The sequence below is a fragment of the Anopheles arabiensis genome, chromosome X (genome assembly GCF_016920715.1).
Source record: "Anopheles arabiensis isolate DONGOLA chromosome X, AaraD3, whole genome shotgun sequence".
Taxonomy (NCBI): domain Eukaryota; kingdom Metazoa; phylum Arthropoda; class Insecta; order Diptera; family Culicidae; genus Anopheles; species Anopheles arabiensis.
Window position 1 is genome coordinate 4669351 of NC_053519.1, and position 18392 is coordinate 4687742.

The 18392-nt window shown below is 48.0% G+C and overlaps 4 protein-coding genes across 6 annotated transcripts; 2 read left to right on the plus strand and 2 right to left on the minus strand.

Moving 5' to 3' along the window:
* The first annotated feature begins 2288 nt into the window (after window positions 1-2288).
* On the plus strand, window positions 2289-6907 carry LOC120906443 (lipoamide acyltransferase component of branched-chain alpha-keto acid dehydrogenase complex, mitochondrial). The gene is made up of 4 exons (XM_040318134.1): window positions 2289-2690; window positions 4433-5128; window positions 5746-6141; window positions 6217-6907. The coding sequence occupies exons 1-4, from the start codon at window positions 2601-2603 to the stop codon at window positions 6454-6456; spliced, it is 1422 nt and encodes a 473-aa protein (XP_040174068.1). The 5' UTR covers window positions 2289-2600; the 3' UTR covers window positions 6457-6907.
* On the minus strand, window positions 6885-8134 carry LOC120906444. Its single transcript, XM_040318136.1, has one exon. The coding sequence runs from the start codon at window positions 8095-8097 to the stop codon at window positions 6940-6942; it is 1158 nt and encodes a 385-aa protein (XP_040174070.1). The 5' UTR covers window positions 8098-8134; the 3' UTR covers window positions 6885-6939.
* Window positions 8135-10765: 2631 nt separating this feature from the next.
* Window positions 10766-15367, plus strand: LOC120905995 (rabenosyn-5). 3 transcript variants are annotated; one of them, XM_040317382.1, is made up of 3 exons: window positions 10766-10835; window positions 11233-11302; window positions 11362-15367. In XM_040317382.1, exon 3 carries the CDS (start codon window positions 11470-11472, stop codon window positions 13066-13068), a length of 1599 nt encoding a protein of 532 aa, XP_040173316.1. In that variant the 5' UTR covers window positions 10766-10835; window positions 11233-11302; window positions 11362-11469; the 3' UTR covers window positions 13069-15367. The 3 variants fall into 3 exon arrangements, with proteins under 3 accessions (XP_040173316.1, XP_040173314.1, XP_040173315.1); XM_040317380.1 differs by having other exon boundaries at window positions 10775-11162; XM_040317381.1 differs by having other exon boundaries at window positions 10775-11027.
* On the minus strand, window positions 15084-16414 carry LOC120905996 (acyl-CoA-binding protein). The gene is made up of 2 exons (XM_040317383.1): window positions 16247-16414; window positions 15084-16042 (listed from the first exon to the last, which is right to left on the minus strand). Exons 1-2 carry the CDS (start codon window positions 16259-16261, stop codon window positions 15788-15790), a joined length of 270 nt encoding a protein of 89 aa, XP_040173317.1. The 5' UTR covers window positions 16262-16414; the 3' UTR covers window positions 15084-15787.
* Between the last annotated feature and the right edge of the window lie 1978 nt (window positions 16415-18392).

Consider the following 18392-nt stretch of genomic DNA (forward strand, 5'->3'; position numbering starts at 1 on the left):
GAGTAAGCGTTAGTGTCAACAGTGTGCGTGGCCCTTATCTCAGCGAAGATAAAGGCTAGGGCAGCAGTGCTGGAAATAGGTACCAGAATCATGAGTGCTGTGATTCACACGGTTTCTTGGAATGCAAACTGATACATACCAAAGTTATGCTGAAGGGATTGTGTTTTTCTGCTTCTCCATTGCTGATGGCCAAACATAGCAAAATAATGAGTTTACCGCCTTTTGCATATCTGTTCGTAGACGGGAAGTAGCGTTAAAACCTCGTAAAACCTCAATACTTTACTCCAACAAAAACATTTGGGTGTCGTTACATGTATGAATTCCAACGCAAGATACGTCATCAAGCGACTAAAAATAATCAGTTTTGTTCAAACATTGGACAATTTCAAGGCTGCAGCACCTGCTCTCATTTGAATTCCAATTTCCTGTTTGGAGATTTCAAGAATTTGGTGATTCGTCAGGGAAGGTTGTTGAGTATGGCTACCCCGATGTACAAGACTTCAAACTTTGTACGGATTCTATGTTTCCTTTAGAAAAACGATCTCTACAAACTTTGAAATCCTGATGCTCACCTTAAGCAATAAGCTCATAAGCATTGCTCACCTTGCTAAGCATATATGATGCTCATGAAAGCGTACTTACTGCTGATAGTGATGATGATGATGATTTGGCATGCGTATGTGTAACGTTTGTAGTGCTATTTAACAAGACAAACAAAACCGTCCACACCTGTTTTCTCGAGTCCCCTGTATGCAGGAGAGGTTGCTTTTAAACTGGATTATGGGAGCTTTTGTTTTATGCATTTAAATGTTTAAATATAGTTTTAATGTGTTTATTTATGTTATCTATGTGTTTGTCTTGCTTGACCTGCATTGTGTCAGTCCTCCTGATGAAACAGTAAAATGTATAGCTTGAAAGACTGTCCATCCAGGGTTCAAATCTTGTACGGACTGAACTTCAGCTCATCAGGAATGGATATGATACCACTTGATCAATCATCAGAATAAGTAGTCTCAGATAGATAATAGTGATGTAGGTAATAGGAACCACCATTCAGGAACTAAGTAGTAGTCACACAGCTTATGCCTAAGATCGGCTTGGCTAGGAGCAAAATGATATTCCAGAGGGACACATGTTTCTTGAAGATTTTAGGATTTCAGACGTCAGAGCCTCTTGCAAAAAGCTGCTTGAACTTGTAGTCCCTTCTGTCGGGTATAAATCTACAGGATTTAACCAGATGACTACACATAAACAAATATGAATAAGAACAATAGGATATTGTTTATTTCTCTTCTTCTATTTGACGCAACGACCTACGCGGTCATTGCAAGCTTTCGAGACTTATTTATTAGTACAACGCAGCCGGATATAGTCAGTTTTTCCTACGGGAAGACCAAATCAGGATTGAACCCACAGCGAGCATGTAGTTAAGTCGTGCGAGCTGACGATTGTACCACGGGTACGCCACACCTTTGGACTTTTCAAAACGATATTCAAGAGTAAACTCAAGAGTCTTTCATGTGAACTCTGACTCAGACTTAATGCCTCAGATTCCGGACTGTTTGGAGTCGCGTCAAGTCGAGTCTGAGTCGCCAATTTTTGCCAACTTTACCCACAACTAGTTCCAGCATTGTGACTCACGGTGAATCGCAAAAGTGTCCCACGGTCTGGAGTTACATCGCGCGACACCCTGTAACACCACAAAGCTTTCGAACGGAGCTTTCGAGTCGGCATGAAAGCCCACTGGGATAAAGTTTTGGATAAAACACCCCAGAGGGCGTAGACCTTTAACAATACGCATTCTCTGTTTTGCTCGTTATGTTGATTGTTTTAATTTTTATTTATTTCTGTTAACAAAAATTAGGTAGTATCAAACATCTTTTTTAACCTTTTCCAATATCTCCATCATCTATAATTGTCATAAAAAAAGTTATAATTCTACGCAATTACGTTCAAGGCCGCAGTGCCGCAAGTATTTTGCGAAAACACGTGGTTGTTGACGATTCTCGCCGCTTACGCACACAGAAACGCACACACAGACACGAGAGCAAAAGCTTGAATCGATCGGAGGGGGGGAGGGGGGATGTTTTCAGATAACACGTAGCAAACTTCACATGGTAACGAGTCATTTAATGCCCCACTCTCTGGCGAGAAACGCGATGCGTTCCGGCAAGATTGCACGCACACAAAGTCACCCCCGGCCTGGCACAGACACCGGGGACGGGGACCACTTTGCTACACCAACACACCCTCACCATGTCAGTTGGGGGAATCTCGTGTCGGCAAAGCGCGGTTGCGTTTACGGTTTAAGCGTGTTCGGGCACCTCTCGCATCGGCTCGCGAAGGTGAAGGTGGCAAGCGCGCGCGCGCACGGGGCACAGTCGACATTAAGCGAGACGCCGAGGCTAGGGCACGACGGGCGGACAAGCAGCACGGAAGTCAGTCCGCAACGGTCACGGTTTGCAGCAGTGCTCCAGTAGCTCCTCCAGTCAAACGCGGTGGTCTCGAAGCGAAGCGTTGGTATTGTGTGTGGCATTGCTGAGAGTGCTTGCTGAGGTGCGTCAAACGGCTCGTCACAACCCCCAAATAACACAGACACAATGTCCGGCCTGTTCAACCTGCGGCGCTACGGTGCATCCATCGCCCGGCACCATCTGCTAGCCTGCGGTGGCTCAACCTGCCGACGGCCTGTAAGTATGCTCCAAGAGGTACTCCCCGAGCATTACGTAATGTTTTCTCCAGCACGTCGACAAACCCACGATCAACATTCGCCCGTATGCGCAGTACGATAAGCCTGTCGGCAGACCTGTATGTGTGTGACTGTGTATGTGTGTGTGTGCGCGTGAATGTGTGTGCGTGTGTGTTTACGTGTACAGCGAGTGTCCACAACAACAACGAAGAAGCCCTAGAGAGTAGAGATGTTTTTGATTGCCCTATCGCTCGGCACGACCTGTGCCAACCGGACAACCGCACGATCAAACCCCGCCGAGAAGCGGGGAATTTCACTTTCAACGGCACCGAGTTGGTGGACCCCTTCCTTCAGCGTTTCATCCCCTTTCTCAGAAAGTCAGGCATCAAAACAGAGGAGCGCCGTTGCGTGGCGCCTTACGTCAAAGCTGTCACAGGCGACCTTTTTGCTCTAGCGATTCCAGAGCGGTAGAGAGAGAGGTAGAGAGAGAGAGGAAGGGAGATGTCTCAGAGATGCCGGGCAGGGGTAAACCTCCAAGAAATCTGGAAGAACGCGGGACGACAAAAATCTTTTGCTAATTGAAACCCACAACCCACAGGGAGCCTTGTGCCAGAAATTGATAGTGTGCTAAACACGCCAGCTACCGGGGATGCGCTAAATGGCTTTTAGGAGAATCGCAAGATGAAATCAAGCTTGTTTGCCGATTTATTTTGTAACTCGGCAAACTGCAGACCATTTTGCAAGTCTTGCTGCCCATTTAACGCCATCAGGAAGAGGTGCAATATGTTGCCGACGATGCTGCCAATGTTCAGTCTGAAGCAGCTATCTTTGAAGTACGTAAGGCTTCGGAAGACCTAAAACTTCTGATTGAAGCAACTCTGAATGATCTTTGCCAGCAGAGTTGTCGCTTTAGATAGTCGCGAACTCTCGAAATCGTCTTGAAATTGGATCCTACATCAAGAACCATTAAGGATTGCTCATCGAATGTTTTATTGCTACTTGGGCTTTGTAATTTTAGTTTCTATAGCTAAATTTGTTTAAGACAGGCTTCGATAAAATACCTAATGTTTGGCAATGATGTTTTTTGATTCTATTTACATTATCGCAAAATTTCAAATCTTTGAGTCTTGGATCCTGGGAAGAATCTATCAATGTACCGATGGGGATTAAATACTAGCAAGATATCAAACAAGAACTCAATAACAGCAATCAAATAAAAAATGTATCAACTGATGTTCAATCAGGGAAATTCCAAGAACATTGATCCTCCGTTAGAGCCTCTCCGGATTCTAGATTCACTGTTCTGCTTGCTTGAACATAAAGTAAAACGTTTTTTGCTCGCACGACATCTTGCATGATTTGGAAATTGTTTGCTCTTTACTTTCTATTTAAAAAAAACAGTCGTTGAATTAAAGATTTCTGTGCAGCTCGATGCAACACCATGCAAAGGTTTAATGCATCGGTAATCATTTATTCTTGCGGAAAAGCAATCCGTCCACAACCCTGCAACTCGGCGCAATCGCCAGTTTCTATGCACGCTGCGGCAAGTCAAAACATCGGATCAGCAATCAAAATATTCCAGCGGCCAGATTATGTGTGCACACGCCCGAGCGGGTCGCCGACTCGCAATTCTCAAACATGCATGTTGCTAATCCAGTTGCGTGTGCACCATTCATAAATTGGGTAGTTTTGTTGCATTACATTAAAATGTATGCCTGTTTGTTTGCTGCCGTTTCTTTTCAGCCACCGCACGCGTTTGGGCGCGCGCTGCACACGACCGCCGCGCTGGACCGTGTCGTCTCCTTTCACCTGTCCGACATTGGCGAGGGCATCCGGGAGGTGACGGTGAAGGAGTGGTACGTGAAGGTGGGCGACGTGGTCGAGCAGTTCGACAATCTGTGCGAGGTGCAGAGCGACAAGGCGTCGGTCACGATCACCAGCCGGTACGACGGGAAGATCGTGAAGCTGCACCACGACGTCGATGGGGTGGCGCTGGTCGGCAAACCGTTGCTCGATTTCGACGTGGTCGACGAGGAAGGCGATGACAGTGGTAGCAGTACCAGCAGCGACAGCAGCAGCTCCGACGAGGAGGACACGAAAGTGGCTGCCCAGCAGGCGGGTCAGGTGGCGGCGACGGCGGCGACGGCGGCATCCGGTAAGGTGCTTGCTACGCCCGCCGTCCGGCGAATAGCGATGGAGAACAAGGTGGACCTGTCGAAGGTACCGGCTACCGGGCGAAATGGACGCGTCCTCAAGGGTGACGTGCTCGAGTTCCTGGAGGTGATACCCAAGGGTACGGTCAAGCCCCATCCGTCACTGGTGGCCAAGGAGCAGCGGAAGGCGGAACCGACGGCCCCGCTCGATCTGAAGCAGGCCGAAACGGTCGTTCCGCTCAAGGGAGTCGCCAAGGCGATGGTTCGCTCGATGACAGACGCACTGGTAAGGATAGACACATTGCGTAGTGTTGGGTAAATCTGATTCAGATTCCTGAATCTGAATCAACCTTTGGAATGAACCTTTGAATCTGAATCTCGGTTCGAGAGATTCATGAATCTCAAAGATACATATATCTCGATAGATTCATGCATCCCTAGGGATTCATAAATCTCCAAAAATTCATCGAGCATGAGCCTTTTATTATTCTTCTTCTTGGCGTTGCTACCTACATGGTCATGCCAGCTTATACAGGCTTTCGAGGCATCTTGGCAACCACTATGCAGCCAGATAGCTTGTTTTGCCTCGGAAAGACGGTCCATGCGAGGCTTGGAATCGCGCCAATTCAATATTTTGAAAATGAAAGAGATGGATATCTCTAAAGATTCATGAATCTCTGGAGACTTTTGAATCTTAATGGATTAATGATCTTCTAGATTCATGAATCTTGGAAGATTTGATGAATCTTTCGAGCTTGATGAATCCTTGAAGATTTATGAATCTTTAGATATTCGGTTTGAGTTCGACAAATGAATCACAACGAAAGATTGATGAAACCCAACAGTAGGACGTAACAAACCCTTAAACCTTAATCTCCCTAACATCAACCTATTCCCCCACAGAAAATACCACACTTTGCGTACTGCGACGAGGTGGACGTGACGCGGCTGGTGGCGGTACGCGCCGAGCTGAAGGAGGAGGCCGCCGCCCGGGGCGTGAAGCTTACCTACATGCCATTCTTCTTGAAGGCGGCCTCGAACGCGCTGCTCCAGCACCCAATACTGAACAGCTCGTTCGACGAGCCGTCCGAGAGCGTCGTCTACAAGCGCTACCACAACATTAGCGTCGCGATGCAGACGCCCCAGGGGCTGGTGGTGCCGAACGTGAAGAGCGTCGAGCAGAAGTCGATCCTGCAAATCGCGCAGGACCTGAACGCGCTGCAGGAGCGGGGCGCCAAGGGGGCCCTCACGCCGAACGATTTTGCCAACGGCACGTTCGCCCTCTCCAACATTGGCATTGTACGTACTGTGTGATGTTGTTGTTCCTGTGTGTGTGTGAAATGGTTTGTTGATTTCCCTCTCGTACACCTGCAGATTGGCGGCACGTACACGCACCCGGTCGTGATGACGCCCCAGGTCGCGATCGGTGGGCTCGGGCAGACGCGGGTCCTGCCCCGGTTCGATGCGGACGGGCGGGTTGTGCCGGCCCACATCATGGTGGTCAGCTGGACGGCGGACCATCGTATCATAGACGGCGTCACGATGGCCAGCTTCTCCAACCTGTGGAAGCAGTACCTGGAGAATCCGAACCTGCTGATGCTGGGAGCGAAGTAGGTGGAGGACGGCAATCCGCGACGCAAACGAAAAGAAAACATTCCTTTCCTCCTATGGGGACGAGAAAAAGAGACAGATAGAAAGAGAGAGAGAGAGAGAGAGAGAGAGAGAGAAAGAACCCTCTAATGTGCCGATATTGCATTTACTAGTTGTCTAAGGCTCTTTATATAATCCCATACCGCATGCGCGACTCCCTATGCGACTTTCCCGGAGGTGCTACGTGCGTACGTCATCGAATGACGTACCGGAGCAGAGCTCCACGAGCTCCCTCTAGGCGGTCGGTTGGAAGGCGCGCGTGCAGGATGTATCGTTATGTGCTAGCACTGTATCTTTTGTGTTGTTGTGTCGTCCCTACGACGACTCCCTCCTAGCGCTTCCTCGACCAAGTCAATAAAGAACGTCAAACGGCTGAAATAAACTACTCCACGTTGATGGAAATGGCTGCATTATACATGTCGGTCACTTTATTCTTTACCCAGAACCCTACCCAGCGTACGCGTGGATGTTCTTGCCAATGATGTGCGAGATGCTCTTGTAGTTCATCCCCTTCTTGTAGCGGTCGAAGATGTTCTGCACCTCCGTGACGAGACCGGCGGTGGCTGGATCCTTCCGGATCTCCGGCAGGCACACCTCGAAGTAGCCGGCCAGCATCGGCGCGTAGTACTCGTTCTCCTTCTCCCACTTGAAGTGGTCCAGCAGCAGGTAGGCGGTCTTGCGGAACAGCTGCACCTTTGACATTGGCCGGTGCACGCGGCAGAGCGCTCCCATCATCTGCCACGAGTTGAACTTGCGCATATCCGCCTGGGACACGTTCACGATGCGGTCGAACAGCAGGTCGAACAGCTGCGGATGATGCTCGTCGAGCAGGAACAGATCGTACCGGTTGGCACCGGTTAGCAGGGCCCGCTGGAAGTACGCCCCCGCACCGTCCAGCATCGTGGTGTAGAGCGCCTTCACGTCGCTCTCGTTCAGCGGCGTCTTGCCGTCCGCCTCGTACACCACATGGAACGCGTCGGCCGCAAACAGGGCGCCGAGGTACGACTCGTAGTCCTTGCTCGAGACCATGTGCTTCTTCAGCTCGTGGTAGAACGCGACCCGGTCGTCGCGCGCCGGCACGATGCGGATAAACTCCAGCAGGTTCGCGATGTGCTGCCGGTCGCGTCTCGTGTTCTGGTAGATCCGGGCGACGATTTGCGGCCACCGGTTCCAGCCGGCCAGCATGAGGAACTGCGCCATCGCTTCTGGTATGCGGCCCGCCTCAATCGCAGCGACCAGCACGCTCATGCGCAGCTCGTCCAGCTCGGCGGCATCGGTCTTGAGCTGGGCGGAGTTTAGCAGTGGTAACAGTGTGCCGCCAAACTGGCGCAACTCGTCCCGTATCGGTATGGTGGCGGCCGCCTGCTTCTCCAGGTGGTCCTTGATTACTGCGACCGCTTGCTCGACCTTGGCGTGATCCTCCGTGCGGCGTTGGGTGCAGCTGGCGCTCCAGTCGGCCGGGGCGGTGCCGTTCTCCTGCTCCAGCACTTCCAGCGGTATGGGACAGTAGTTACTGCCGGACGGTGCTAGAAAGCTACCTCCGTCGGCTTGCGTTAGTACGAGCTGTAGCAGTAGCAGACAGCTCACCAGCAGTCGGTAAGCCATCGTGAAGTGGGAATGCAATCGTTGCAGAGGTGGCCAGTGTGTCCTTCGCTTTTTATAACCACACCCCAGTGGGTTTGTTTGGTAGTAATAAGTTGTGGCGACAGAAGAGCAAACAAGCCAATTAATTAACACCGTGTGTGTTGTTTGATCAGACGCTCAACATGGGTATGATTTATTGGAAATGGATGTCACTCTATATTACAACGATTGCAAAAATACTACCTACTTCTAACATGCAATGTGATGTTGTCCGGGATGTTGGAGAATAGTTAATACCAGGATAGGGACGCTGGACGCTCTATAAAACTGTCTGAAGCTAAAACTTTAACTCTCTTAACGGCATCTCCAAGTCCAGGAAAAAGTGTATAGTTGTATTTACTGAAAACAACTGTTCCAAAACCACCTTTAAAAACTCAACTTCGCATCAGAGCGGAGAGATGGTAGCAAAGTTAACATGAAATCTCCGGAAGGCTACCTTTCTAATGAAGAACACTGGCAGGGCCTGCAATCCCTAAGAACAAGCGAACCGAAGACTCCAGGGTGTGTCCTCCACACAAATCACTTGCTTGTCACCATGCTTTGTCAACAAATAAAATATACATCCAAGCTAGCAGCGCAATGTTGGGCGTCACCGATTTCAGGATATCTCAACATCTCCGGAGGAATCGACACACGTTTCAAGCCTATCACTAGTTCAGAGTGATGAGAAATATGTAGTCTTCGTCGGAATCGATTCCGGGCAGCTCCGAAGATTTTTGGAATCAATTTCGGATAGTAGGTCCGAAATCGGTTTCCGGAATCGATCGAAATCAGCGCCGGAATTGGTTCCGGAATCGGGTCCGGAATAGGAATCGTGTACGGAATTGGCTTCGAAATTGGAGTCGGTTTTGGCAGCTCCATAAGAACAGGCATTTGAGTGATGATGCTACGTATTGATAGACGCAAAGAATAAAAACATAATTGCAAACGATCGTTATTCATGGAGATTTCCGGACTGATTTCGCTTCAGAAACTTCTTATTTAAATTCAAGAACTGATTTTCATTCCGCAGCTAATTTCATTTCTGGAGTCAATCCTGATTTCGTTACCAGAGCAAATTGCGATTTCCAGATCGATTCTGATTCCGGACCCGATTTAGATTCCGCTTCAAAATTTCATAACTTGTTACTAGTTTATAACTTCTGTTATGTTTGCGATTATTAATTCCCAATTAATTAATTGGGCCCCGGAGGTATAAAAGGGACTGAATTTGAATAAACAAACCTGAATGAAGGTTTTGCAACTCTAAAAAACCTCACCTTTCTTAATTTTGCATAATATTTTGCAAAATACTTGAGAGAGCGACTAGTGGGAAGGTTAATTACTGGTGTTGAACGGTTGAGAAGATTGCTATTACCCGAGCGGGTTTGACTTACAAGGCCGCATCCTTCGAGTGACCGACATATCCGTTCGCCGTCGTAACTAGTGTTGGGTAAATCAGATTCAGATTCATGAATCTGAATGAATCTTTGAAATGATTCAATGAATCTGAATCTCGGTTCGTAAGATGGAGAAATCTTAAAGATACATGAATCTCAATAAATTCACGAATCTCAATCGATTCATAAATCTCCAAAGATTCATCGAATATGAGCTTCTTATTATTCTTCTTCTTGGCGCAACAACCTACGTGGTTATGCCAGCCTATACATGTTTTCGAGACTTCTTGGGAAGTACCACGCAGCCGTATAGTTAGGTTTGCTACAGGGAGACAGTTCATGCGTGGTTTGAGCCCGTGACGGGCATGTTAGGTGGGATCGCGCAAACTCAATATTTTGAAAATCATACATTTCTAAGGATTCATGACTCGCTGGAGATATGTGGATTTAAACGGATGAATGAATCTTTCGAGTTTCACGAATCCTTAAAGATGCATGAGTTTTTTTGAGATTCATGAATCTTTGAAGAGTCAATTCGAGATTCGAATCACTCATCACTGAAGATTCATGATAATGCTTTGTGTTATAATTCAAAGACAAATTTATTATAATTCGTTTATCTTAGACCCGTTCACTAAAAGGCATTTTTATGTTTTTGTTTTAACATATTACATAATAAAGATTCTTTTTATAATGAAGAAGTAGTGCGTCCTCTTGTATTGAAGAAAAATTGTTTTTATTTTTTATTTGCAGTTTAATACGTCTCTAAACCTTCATACACAAGCCAACACAGTTTGTTGAGCTAAATAATTACATGTTCGTTCCTTACTCTGCCTTTTATAAACCGTTAACCACACAGACGCCGAGCAAAGTGGTGGAAGCGCTACGCCATGTAACCACCGGTTACGAAAGGGGGATGCGGATCGTGGCGAGATGGGTAGATTGAGGGGGCCAAAAAAGAAAACAATTAAAACACAGGGCCAGAATTAGCTAGAAACCCGATGCGCTAAAAATTTCTTTGAAAAACCATCCTCAGAATTTGTCCACTGACCGGTGAAAAAATAATTCAAAAATTTAAACTGCTTTTAGCGCCATCTGTTGCATTCGCGCGGCGGCTACCAATCAACAAAGAGCGCACGTCATGCGACTGCAGTCTCAGCGCTTTCCCCCGACCAATCACAACTCGCTGTCAGAAAAACACCCGCGCTCCCTGCTCTCCTGCTGCCTTCGTCCCTCTCTCCCACTCTATCTTTCTCTTGGCATGCCTCGACCGTTCAGTCCGCATCCAGCACGGCGGGCTAGCCCTACCGTGTGCAGCCAGTGAGTGTGGTTTGTTGTTGGAGCACTCTCTCCTTTCGCGAGTGTGTGTGTGTGTTTTTTTGTTCTTCCTCCCATTTTCACCCTTCCCGGAACTGCACCCTTGGCCCCTGTGCAGGGGGGAGGGGGGGGCAAGATAGTGCGGAGTTTATCTGCAAACCTTTTGCGCCCGTCCAGTCCGGCCCTTGGGACACGGTGCGTTTTCTTCGCGTTTTTTTTTGTTTTGTTTTTTCGGGGCGGACACTCTACAATCAGCCAACTTGCTGTTGCTGTTGCCATAATTGCGTGACACTTGCGGGAAGGGGAAGATATTCTGTCCCTCTTGTGCCGGTCCGTTTCGGCCTTGTTTTGCTTTGGGCTAGTGGATTGATTTAATTGAACTCTTTTATTGTTGTTGTAGGAGCTCCTGTTATTGCTGGCTGGACACGTTCCTCCGCTCTGATGGCACCAAAAAACCAAGAAGCAATGAGGTAAGTTGTCGAAGTGGCAATCAGGGTGAGCACATTGCAATAAAAACTCTCCTTCACAGTGAGTAATACACGCGTACGTGTGCGTACCTGTGTGTGTGTGTGTGTGTGTGTCCGGCAACGAGAAGCAATTTATCAACACCAAAAACAAAAAAAACAAACCCCACACCATGGACAACCCGTTCGATATGCACGACAAAGAGTCCGCCACGTCCGGTGCCTTCCTGCTCCCGACGGACAGCGAAATCCTCGAGGGCTTCCTGTGCCCCGTGTGCAAGCGCGATCTGCGCACGCCGGAGCGGCTCACCGTGCACGTCGAGCACGAGCACTCCGAGGAGCAGGATTTGCTGAAATCGCTGAAGGAAATCTTCAGCCTCGCCCGGCAGGGCATACTGAAGGGCGGCAAGCGGAAGCCGGCGGGCCAGCAGGGCCAGCAGCAGCAGGGAGCGGAGGGTAGCGAACCGTCGCCGCCGTCCCGGTACGGGGCCGAGTCGGGCGTGGTGGTGGGCAGCGCCGGCACGGCCAACAATCCGCTGCTGCAGCCGGGCGGGCAGCAGCCGGCCGGCTGCACCTGCGAGCACATGGCGTACTTCCGGGCGGTGCGCAGCCCCCGGCTCGAGCGGTACGCGGCCGAAACGAACAAGCTGATCATCCGGCTGGACAAGCTGCTGGACGGACTGCCGGCCGACCCGGACGGCCGGAAGCGGCACGAGCAGAGCAAGGTGCCGTGGATCGACGGCAAGCTGGTGAAGCTCTGCCCGACCTGTGCGCGCGGCTTCGGGCTGACGCGCCGCCAGCACCACTGCCGCGTGTGCGGCTCGGTCATGTGCGACGGCTGCTCGCGCTTCCTCACGCTGGAGGAGGCGGGCCGGCTGGTCAACCCGACCGTGGCCAGCCCGGCCGGGGGCGCTCCCGCCGCCGAGCCGGACCAGCCGAACGAGTCGAGCCACTTCCGCGTGTGCGAGCACTGCATGCGCCTGCTGCTGGTGCGGATGGAGATGCAGGACTGGCGGCGGGAGCGGCCACTGCTGCGCCAGTACTACGAGGCGCTGGAGCGCGAGCGCACCGACATCGAGCCGCACATCGGCATGTACCGGCGCATCCTGGACAGCCTGTACGAGGGCGACGTCATCTACCGGCTGTCGGACGCGTCGGCGCTGCGGGAACGGATTGGCCGGTCGGCGGAGAAGCTGGACGGCGTGAGCAAGAGCCTGCAGACGCTGCCGACGGCGCCGGGCAGCCGGGAGGAGGCGCTCAAGAAGGCGATCCGGCTCGGCTGCATCGCGTACATCAAGGAGCGGATGCTGTCGATCCCGCCCCTGCCGGTCGAGGACGAGATCAAGCGCATCCAGGCCCGCAAGCGGACCGAGACGGAGCGACGGCTGGAGCGGGAGCGGCAGCTCGCGCTCGAAGCGTTCGAGCGGCTCGAGCTGCAGGCTGGCGGAGGGGCCGAGCCCGGCACCGACCGCCAGAACGGCAGCTCGTCCAGCTCGAGCACCGCCTCGACCGCCGAGATGACGAACGGCCGGTACGGGGCGGCCGTCTCGACGATGGACAACTGGAGCGGCACGCAGGCGCACGGGACCGGCGGCACCTCCGATCCGCTGATCGATCAGATCAACATCGTGAAGGGGTACATCCGGCAGGCGCGGGCCGCCCTGCGCTTCGAGGAGGTCGCCACGCTCGAGCGCAATCTGAGCGAGCTGACGCAGGAGTTTTACCACCGGCAGCGGCAGGACACGGACACCAAGCAGCCGGAAGCTTCGTAAGCGAGGACACTAGAAGGTGTCGTTCGGGAGAACCATATAGTCAGGTGCTTTAAAGGAGAGAGCAAAGTGATTACGGAACGGCACACCGAGTGCTGTTTATTTATTCCATTAAAACAATTAAAAAAAAAAAACAAGACCCAGTCCCGTCGTGGCTCAGCTGGCAAATCAGTTTCGCAAGACATTAGCAAAGGTTTAAGTTCCGTACCCATATGCAGTAACTGCGACTGTGTCCTGCTTCATGAGTACACACCACCAACAAGTCACTGAGATAGCCAAGCCCATCGTGTCGCTTAGGGCAGAGGCACACTGCACACCGACCGAGGTTGTTGTTGCGCCAAATAGGAAGAAGAAGAAAAAGAAGAAGAATAAATTGATTATAATATTATTATTATTATTTAACTTCTAGCGGTTTCGTTCATTAAACTTCCAATTCCGATATTAATTGTTTTAGAGGCAAGATTGTTGGAGAGAGTGTGCATTTTTCGCAAACAATTTCTAACTAAGATGTGGTCTCTTCTAGATAAATTGATTCTTAAAGATGAAAATGTTGACCCTTCTCGATGAATGTCGCCCTAAGGCGAATATTATCTAAGTTGTATATGCAATTTGAGAGTTCAAATTGTTGAAAATGAATGTTTGGGTGACAGTTCACACAAAAATTAATCAAAGCATGTCATGCTTTTCTCTTTGCGTCTCGGATACTTCATAGCAACACCTTCACTAGTTATCCTCAACAAGAATATCTCTCTAATCTGACGGTCCCTTGAAGATTCACCTTAGAGAGATTGCTCTGTAATTAGATTCAATTTTGATTGATTGATTGATTAGATTGATGTTGGGACGGTCCCGTGGTAAACCTAAACAACATTACGGTCATAGGTATGGATTGGGTCACTCACTGGAAGTGACTGACTATGGGCACACCAGATCAACTAAATCAACAACATTGATGACGTTGCTGTCTTAAATACCAAGAAGAAGAATTTCGGTCATAAATGACCATTAACTGAACACGTCTGATAAAGATGGATAAGGAGGAGGCTATTTATGAAGCCCAGAATCCTTAAACTTGGTAAACAAAAAAACTGATCTAATTGTTGATGCAAGAGTGATATGAACAACTACCAGATCCTTTGTACAGGTTGCTTTAAACTTAAAAGTATTAGGAAGAATGATCCTATGGCGGAAAATCAGATATACAGGCGAGCAGGCTCTTTTGTAATCAGATGGTTCCCATCCGGAATATCACCATGAAGCAAATACTGACTATCCTGTTCTTTGAATCTAATTAGTATAGAAAGAGCCTGTACAATGGAAGCCTGTAGCATAAGAAAAAAAAAAACAAGAAGAATCAGGATTGTCAACATGTTGTTCGCAAAATTGGCCCAAAAGTTACACCAAAAGTAGTTAAATACTGACAACTGACAACAACTAATGTTACAAGATTTGAAATGATGTGCTATAGGATATCTAATGTTTTAAAATGAAAACAGCGACTATAACGAATCTGAGATTTTGTAAATGGAAAAAATTGAGATATAATTTGAATCTTATTGTGGCCCAGTCTCTGCTCAGTCCTTGCTACGAGTTAACGGTTCAAATGAGGCTTGAATTTGTATATTTAAAGTGTGGGACTTTGACTTTCAGTGACATATAGGTTACCAATATCAGGATAGTCAAGTCCTACACGTATGGGGACGATCCATTTAGGGCTTGAACCCATGACGGGTATGTTGTTATGTCCTACGAATTGACGACTGTATCACGGGACCGGTCCAACATGTAATTGGGATATATGTATATATAAACATAGGATCTTCTCAAACAAATCAGTCTTTCTAGAAATGTGTATAAGCTCGCGTTGAGTTTAAAAACTATGTCTCTGTTCGTCAAACGAAGCACACTTTGTTACAACTGTGTAAATGTCTGATATAGCGTAAGTCCCACAGATCTGTTGCATAGTCCTGTAACCGGGCCAATTTTACTAGGAATCATTAACTCGCATGTTGTACATATTATTTATGTTAGTTCATCGGTTTTATTTTTTCTTTGTTTTATCGAAGAGTTCAAAATTAACCGTCCAAATGTGTATGTGTGCGTTTGGTTTTTTTGTTTTTGTTTTTTCTACTCCCTATTTCCGCTTGTAGCCACAGCAAGAGATTCTTCTTTAGAGTAGTTTTTGAGGAATCCTTTTTCCCTTTCTTTTTCTTTGTTTCAAAAACAAATTCAAGGCGTTACGCCAAAAGCACGGAGCTTTCACTACTACAACAATTTAACAAACTAATTATAGTTAAAAAAAGAAAGAATCTCCTAAAGTTCACAGTGTTCCCTTCTCGTGTTATCCGCCACCACCGCTTTGATTTTGCTTTTGCCTACCATTTGTTACTAACTAACTAAATTGCACAAAAAAGATCGAAATTTTGCCTTCTTTTTTCAATCCGCTTGGCTACAATTTTCCACGTGCGTGTCCGCCACAGTCAGTCCCCTCGGTCTGAGGGTCTCTTTGAGTGCCGAGAGGGCGTCCGGGTGTGGAATGGCGGGAAACGTAACATAAAAAAAAGAAAGGAAGAAAACAACGAGAGCAGACATCGCTCCAACACCTTCCCGTACAGCTGTGTGTGTGGTCAAACGGTTTGTACCATAATTGCAATGCGTCCGAAATTGTCCTTCTGCTGCCTCCCTCGCGCCATGGTGTTGGATTGTCCCCTTCTTTAGCGCTCTACTTCAGACCGTGCTGGTCGATCAGCTTCTGCACCTTGTCGACGTACGCCTGCTTCGCGTCCTCCTGCGACATGCCCTTGCGGCCGTTCCACGCCTCCCACTTCGATTTGCCCTTGAAGTCGAGGAAGCCGGGCTTCTCCGTGTTGCAGTCGCCGACGGTCGCCTGCTTGAACAGGCCGTAGATTTCCAGCAGATCGGCGTCGGCGGGCGTGGCATTTAGGTTCTTCACGTTATCGACCGCCTTGTCAAAGTTCTGCATGGGGAGGGGGGAGGAGTAGAGCGCGGTTAGCAACTGGTCACAAAGTAGCCTGCCCCTGCCCTAAAGGGCATCCTTGCATCCGGCTTGGGAATAACCTCAATCGACGGTGTTTGCGAGCGAGCAAAACACAAACGCCGGCAGAGGTGATTGTTTTCCCTTTGCAAAAGCAACGGAAAGATAAATGGGAAAGCGTCTTACCTCTTGTAGGGACATTTTGCAGCACGGATTTTTTAATAAACTGGTTTGCTAAGAGGAGCGGCCACGTTTGGGCGATGGCAAAGATGGAAGGTTACTGTCGTCGAGATGATGGGCGAGATAAAACTGGATATGTACACACACATACATAAAGATGAGTGGCAAGTGCAAGCGACGTACGAAAATGGCGCATACACACCTGAAGCTGTGGCCACACGAAAGAACCGGTTCGGTGAGGGGTTTTTACATTTTGTAACGGTTTTTTTGGTTTTGTTCTTGATAAATAATAATTATAATATTGCACAAAAATGTAAAACATGCAATGGCTGTAAAGAAATCACGGTTTAGCATCGATATTTGCTGAATTTTTGCTATTTTGTGCACATTATTTTGCAACGCTCATGTGGCCGGCGCTGCAATTGTCAAATTCAAAATGTGAACAGAACCAAACAACAATCAGAGTGTGCTGTATAAAACAAAATGTGGGTTTTCTTTTATTACTGTTTAGATCTCAGCATTACAAACGCCTTTTTTAAGATGAAACAAGTGGTCTTAATACAATACAACGCGTTTAAACCAAATAAGGTTGTTTAAAATAAAACAAAACATAAAAAACAACAATAACAAAACCCCCTGCAAACAGTGTGGCCAGATAATTTTTGGCAGTTTTCGGTATGAGATTCAAATGTTTTCGGTTATTTTCGTTAAGCCGAAAATACAAGGACCGGAATTTCGCGGCCGCGGAATTCCACTTGTTGAAAAATGTATGGATATGACAGTTCGGGAAAGTTGTCGTTGACACTTGTTATATGGATTTGACAGCAGGCGGAATTCCGCGGCCGCAAAATTCCGGTCCGTGGATTTTCGGCCTTAGGTTGTGAAATTTCCCAAGTGCCACAAATCCACTAAACGACCACTAAACGGCTTCTAAACGACTCAAGTTCTCTACCTAAACGGAATATAGAAAGACTTCGTTTAGCAGACGGCAAACGACTCATGCATTCTAAAAATAGCGAAAAAGCTGGTGGCGCTTTCTGTTGGTGGGATACCCCAACCAGTTGAGCTTCATCGCTTGGAAGAGATTTCTCATTTCCTCTGTACTGTTGTATGGTTTCGCATTGAAGTTATGCATCGCTAGAACTAGAACGGCGATACGATTGTTTAAATACTAAACACCAACGGAAACCACCAGCACTGAAGCAAGTGAGATTTGAGTAATGGTCGTTGGTGTTGATACCCACGTATCTGACCACTTGACCTGACCATTCATATAGATTTTTGCTCAGAAAGTTAGAAGAAGTTTTAATACGCCATCTATTGATCAAACCAATGAAGCTGTGGAGCTTTCATTTTTTTCTATGGATATTCAATTTTGCAGTCGTTTAAGCTTAATCTGTGGCGCTTGGGTAGTGATTTCAATATCTTCATAAAGAGTAGTGATACCGGGAACGACCTAACGAGTAGTTCGGGTCAATCCGACAAGTAAGTTTAGTAGGTGCAACGATTCCGGTAGATGCAAGACAGCATAAGCGACCCGTTGGTGCAGCGTGTTCAAGTTGGGTCGGGCTATGTTAGGTTCATTCTGATCCGTGGTTGCAGCGAGTTCGGGTCGACCCGAATGATCAGTAGTGCGTGAAACCATAAGATCCTTCAACCCGTTGATGTAGCGAGTTCGAGTCGGGTCGGGTAGGAAGGTAGGTTAAAGTATTGAACACACCCGCTGCACCCATTGGTCGGAATCGTTTTCAACTGGGTCGCACGCGACTCCGGCTTAGGCCCGTGGCAACGCTCATCGGATGCGATTTTATCGGACGAGATTTGTATGGGATTTGACAGATAACGTCGGACGTGCGATTTCGTCGTCCGACGTTATCTGTCAAATCCCATACAAAGATTTGACAGGCCGTCCGATAAAATCGCATGCGAAAAAGCGTTGCCACCGCCCTTAGTTCGAGAAATGTATTGTACTAATAAATAGTTTAATCCATGACACATTGTGGGAAATGATTATATGATTTCTCAGTCAGTATTATAAAAAAAATCTGTCGATTTTCTGCAGGAAAAATGAAAAATCAGTAGTTTTAGGGTGCTCATCAGTAGGAGTTTCAAAAATCGGTAGGAATATGTACCGATAAATATCGATTTCTGG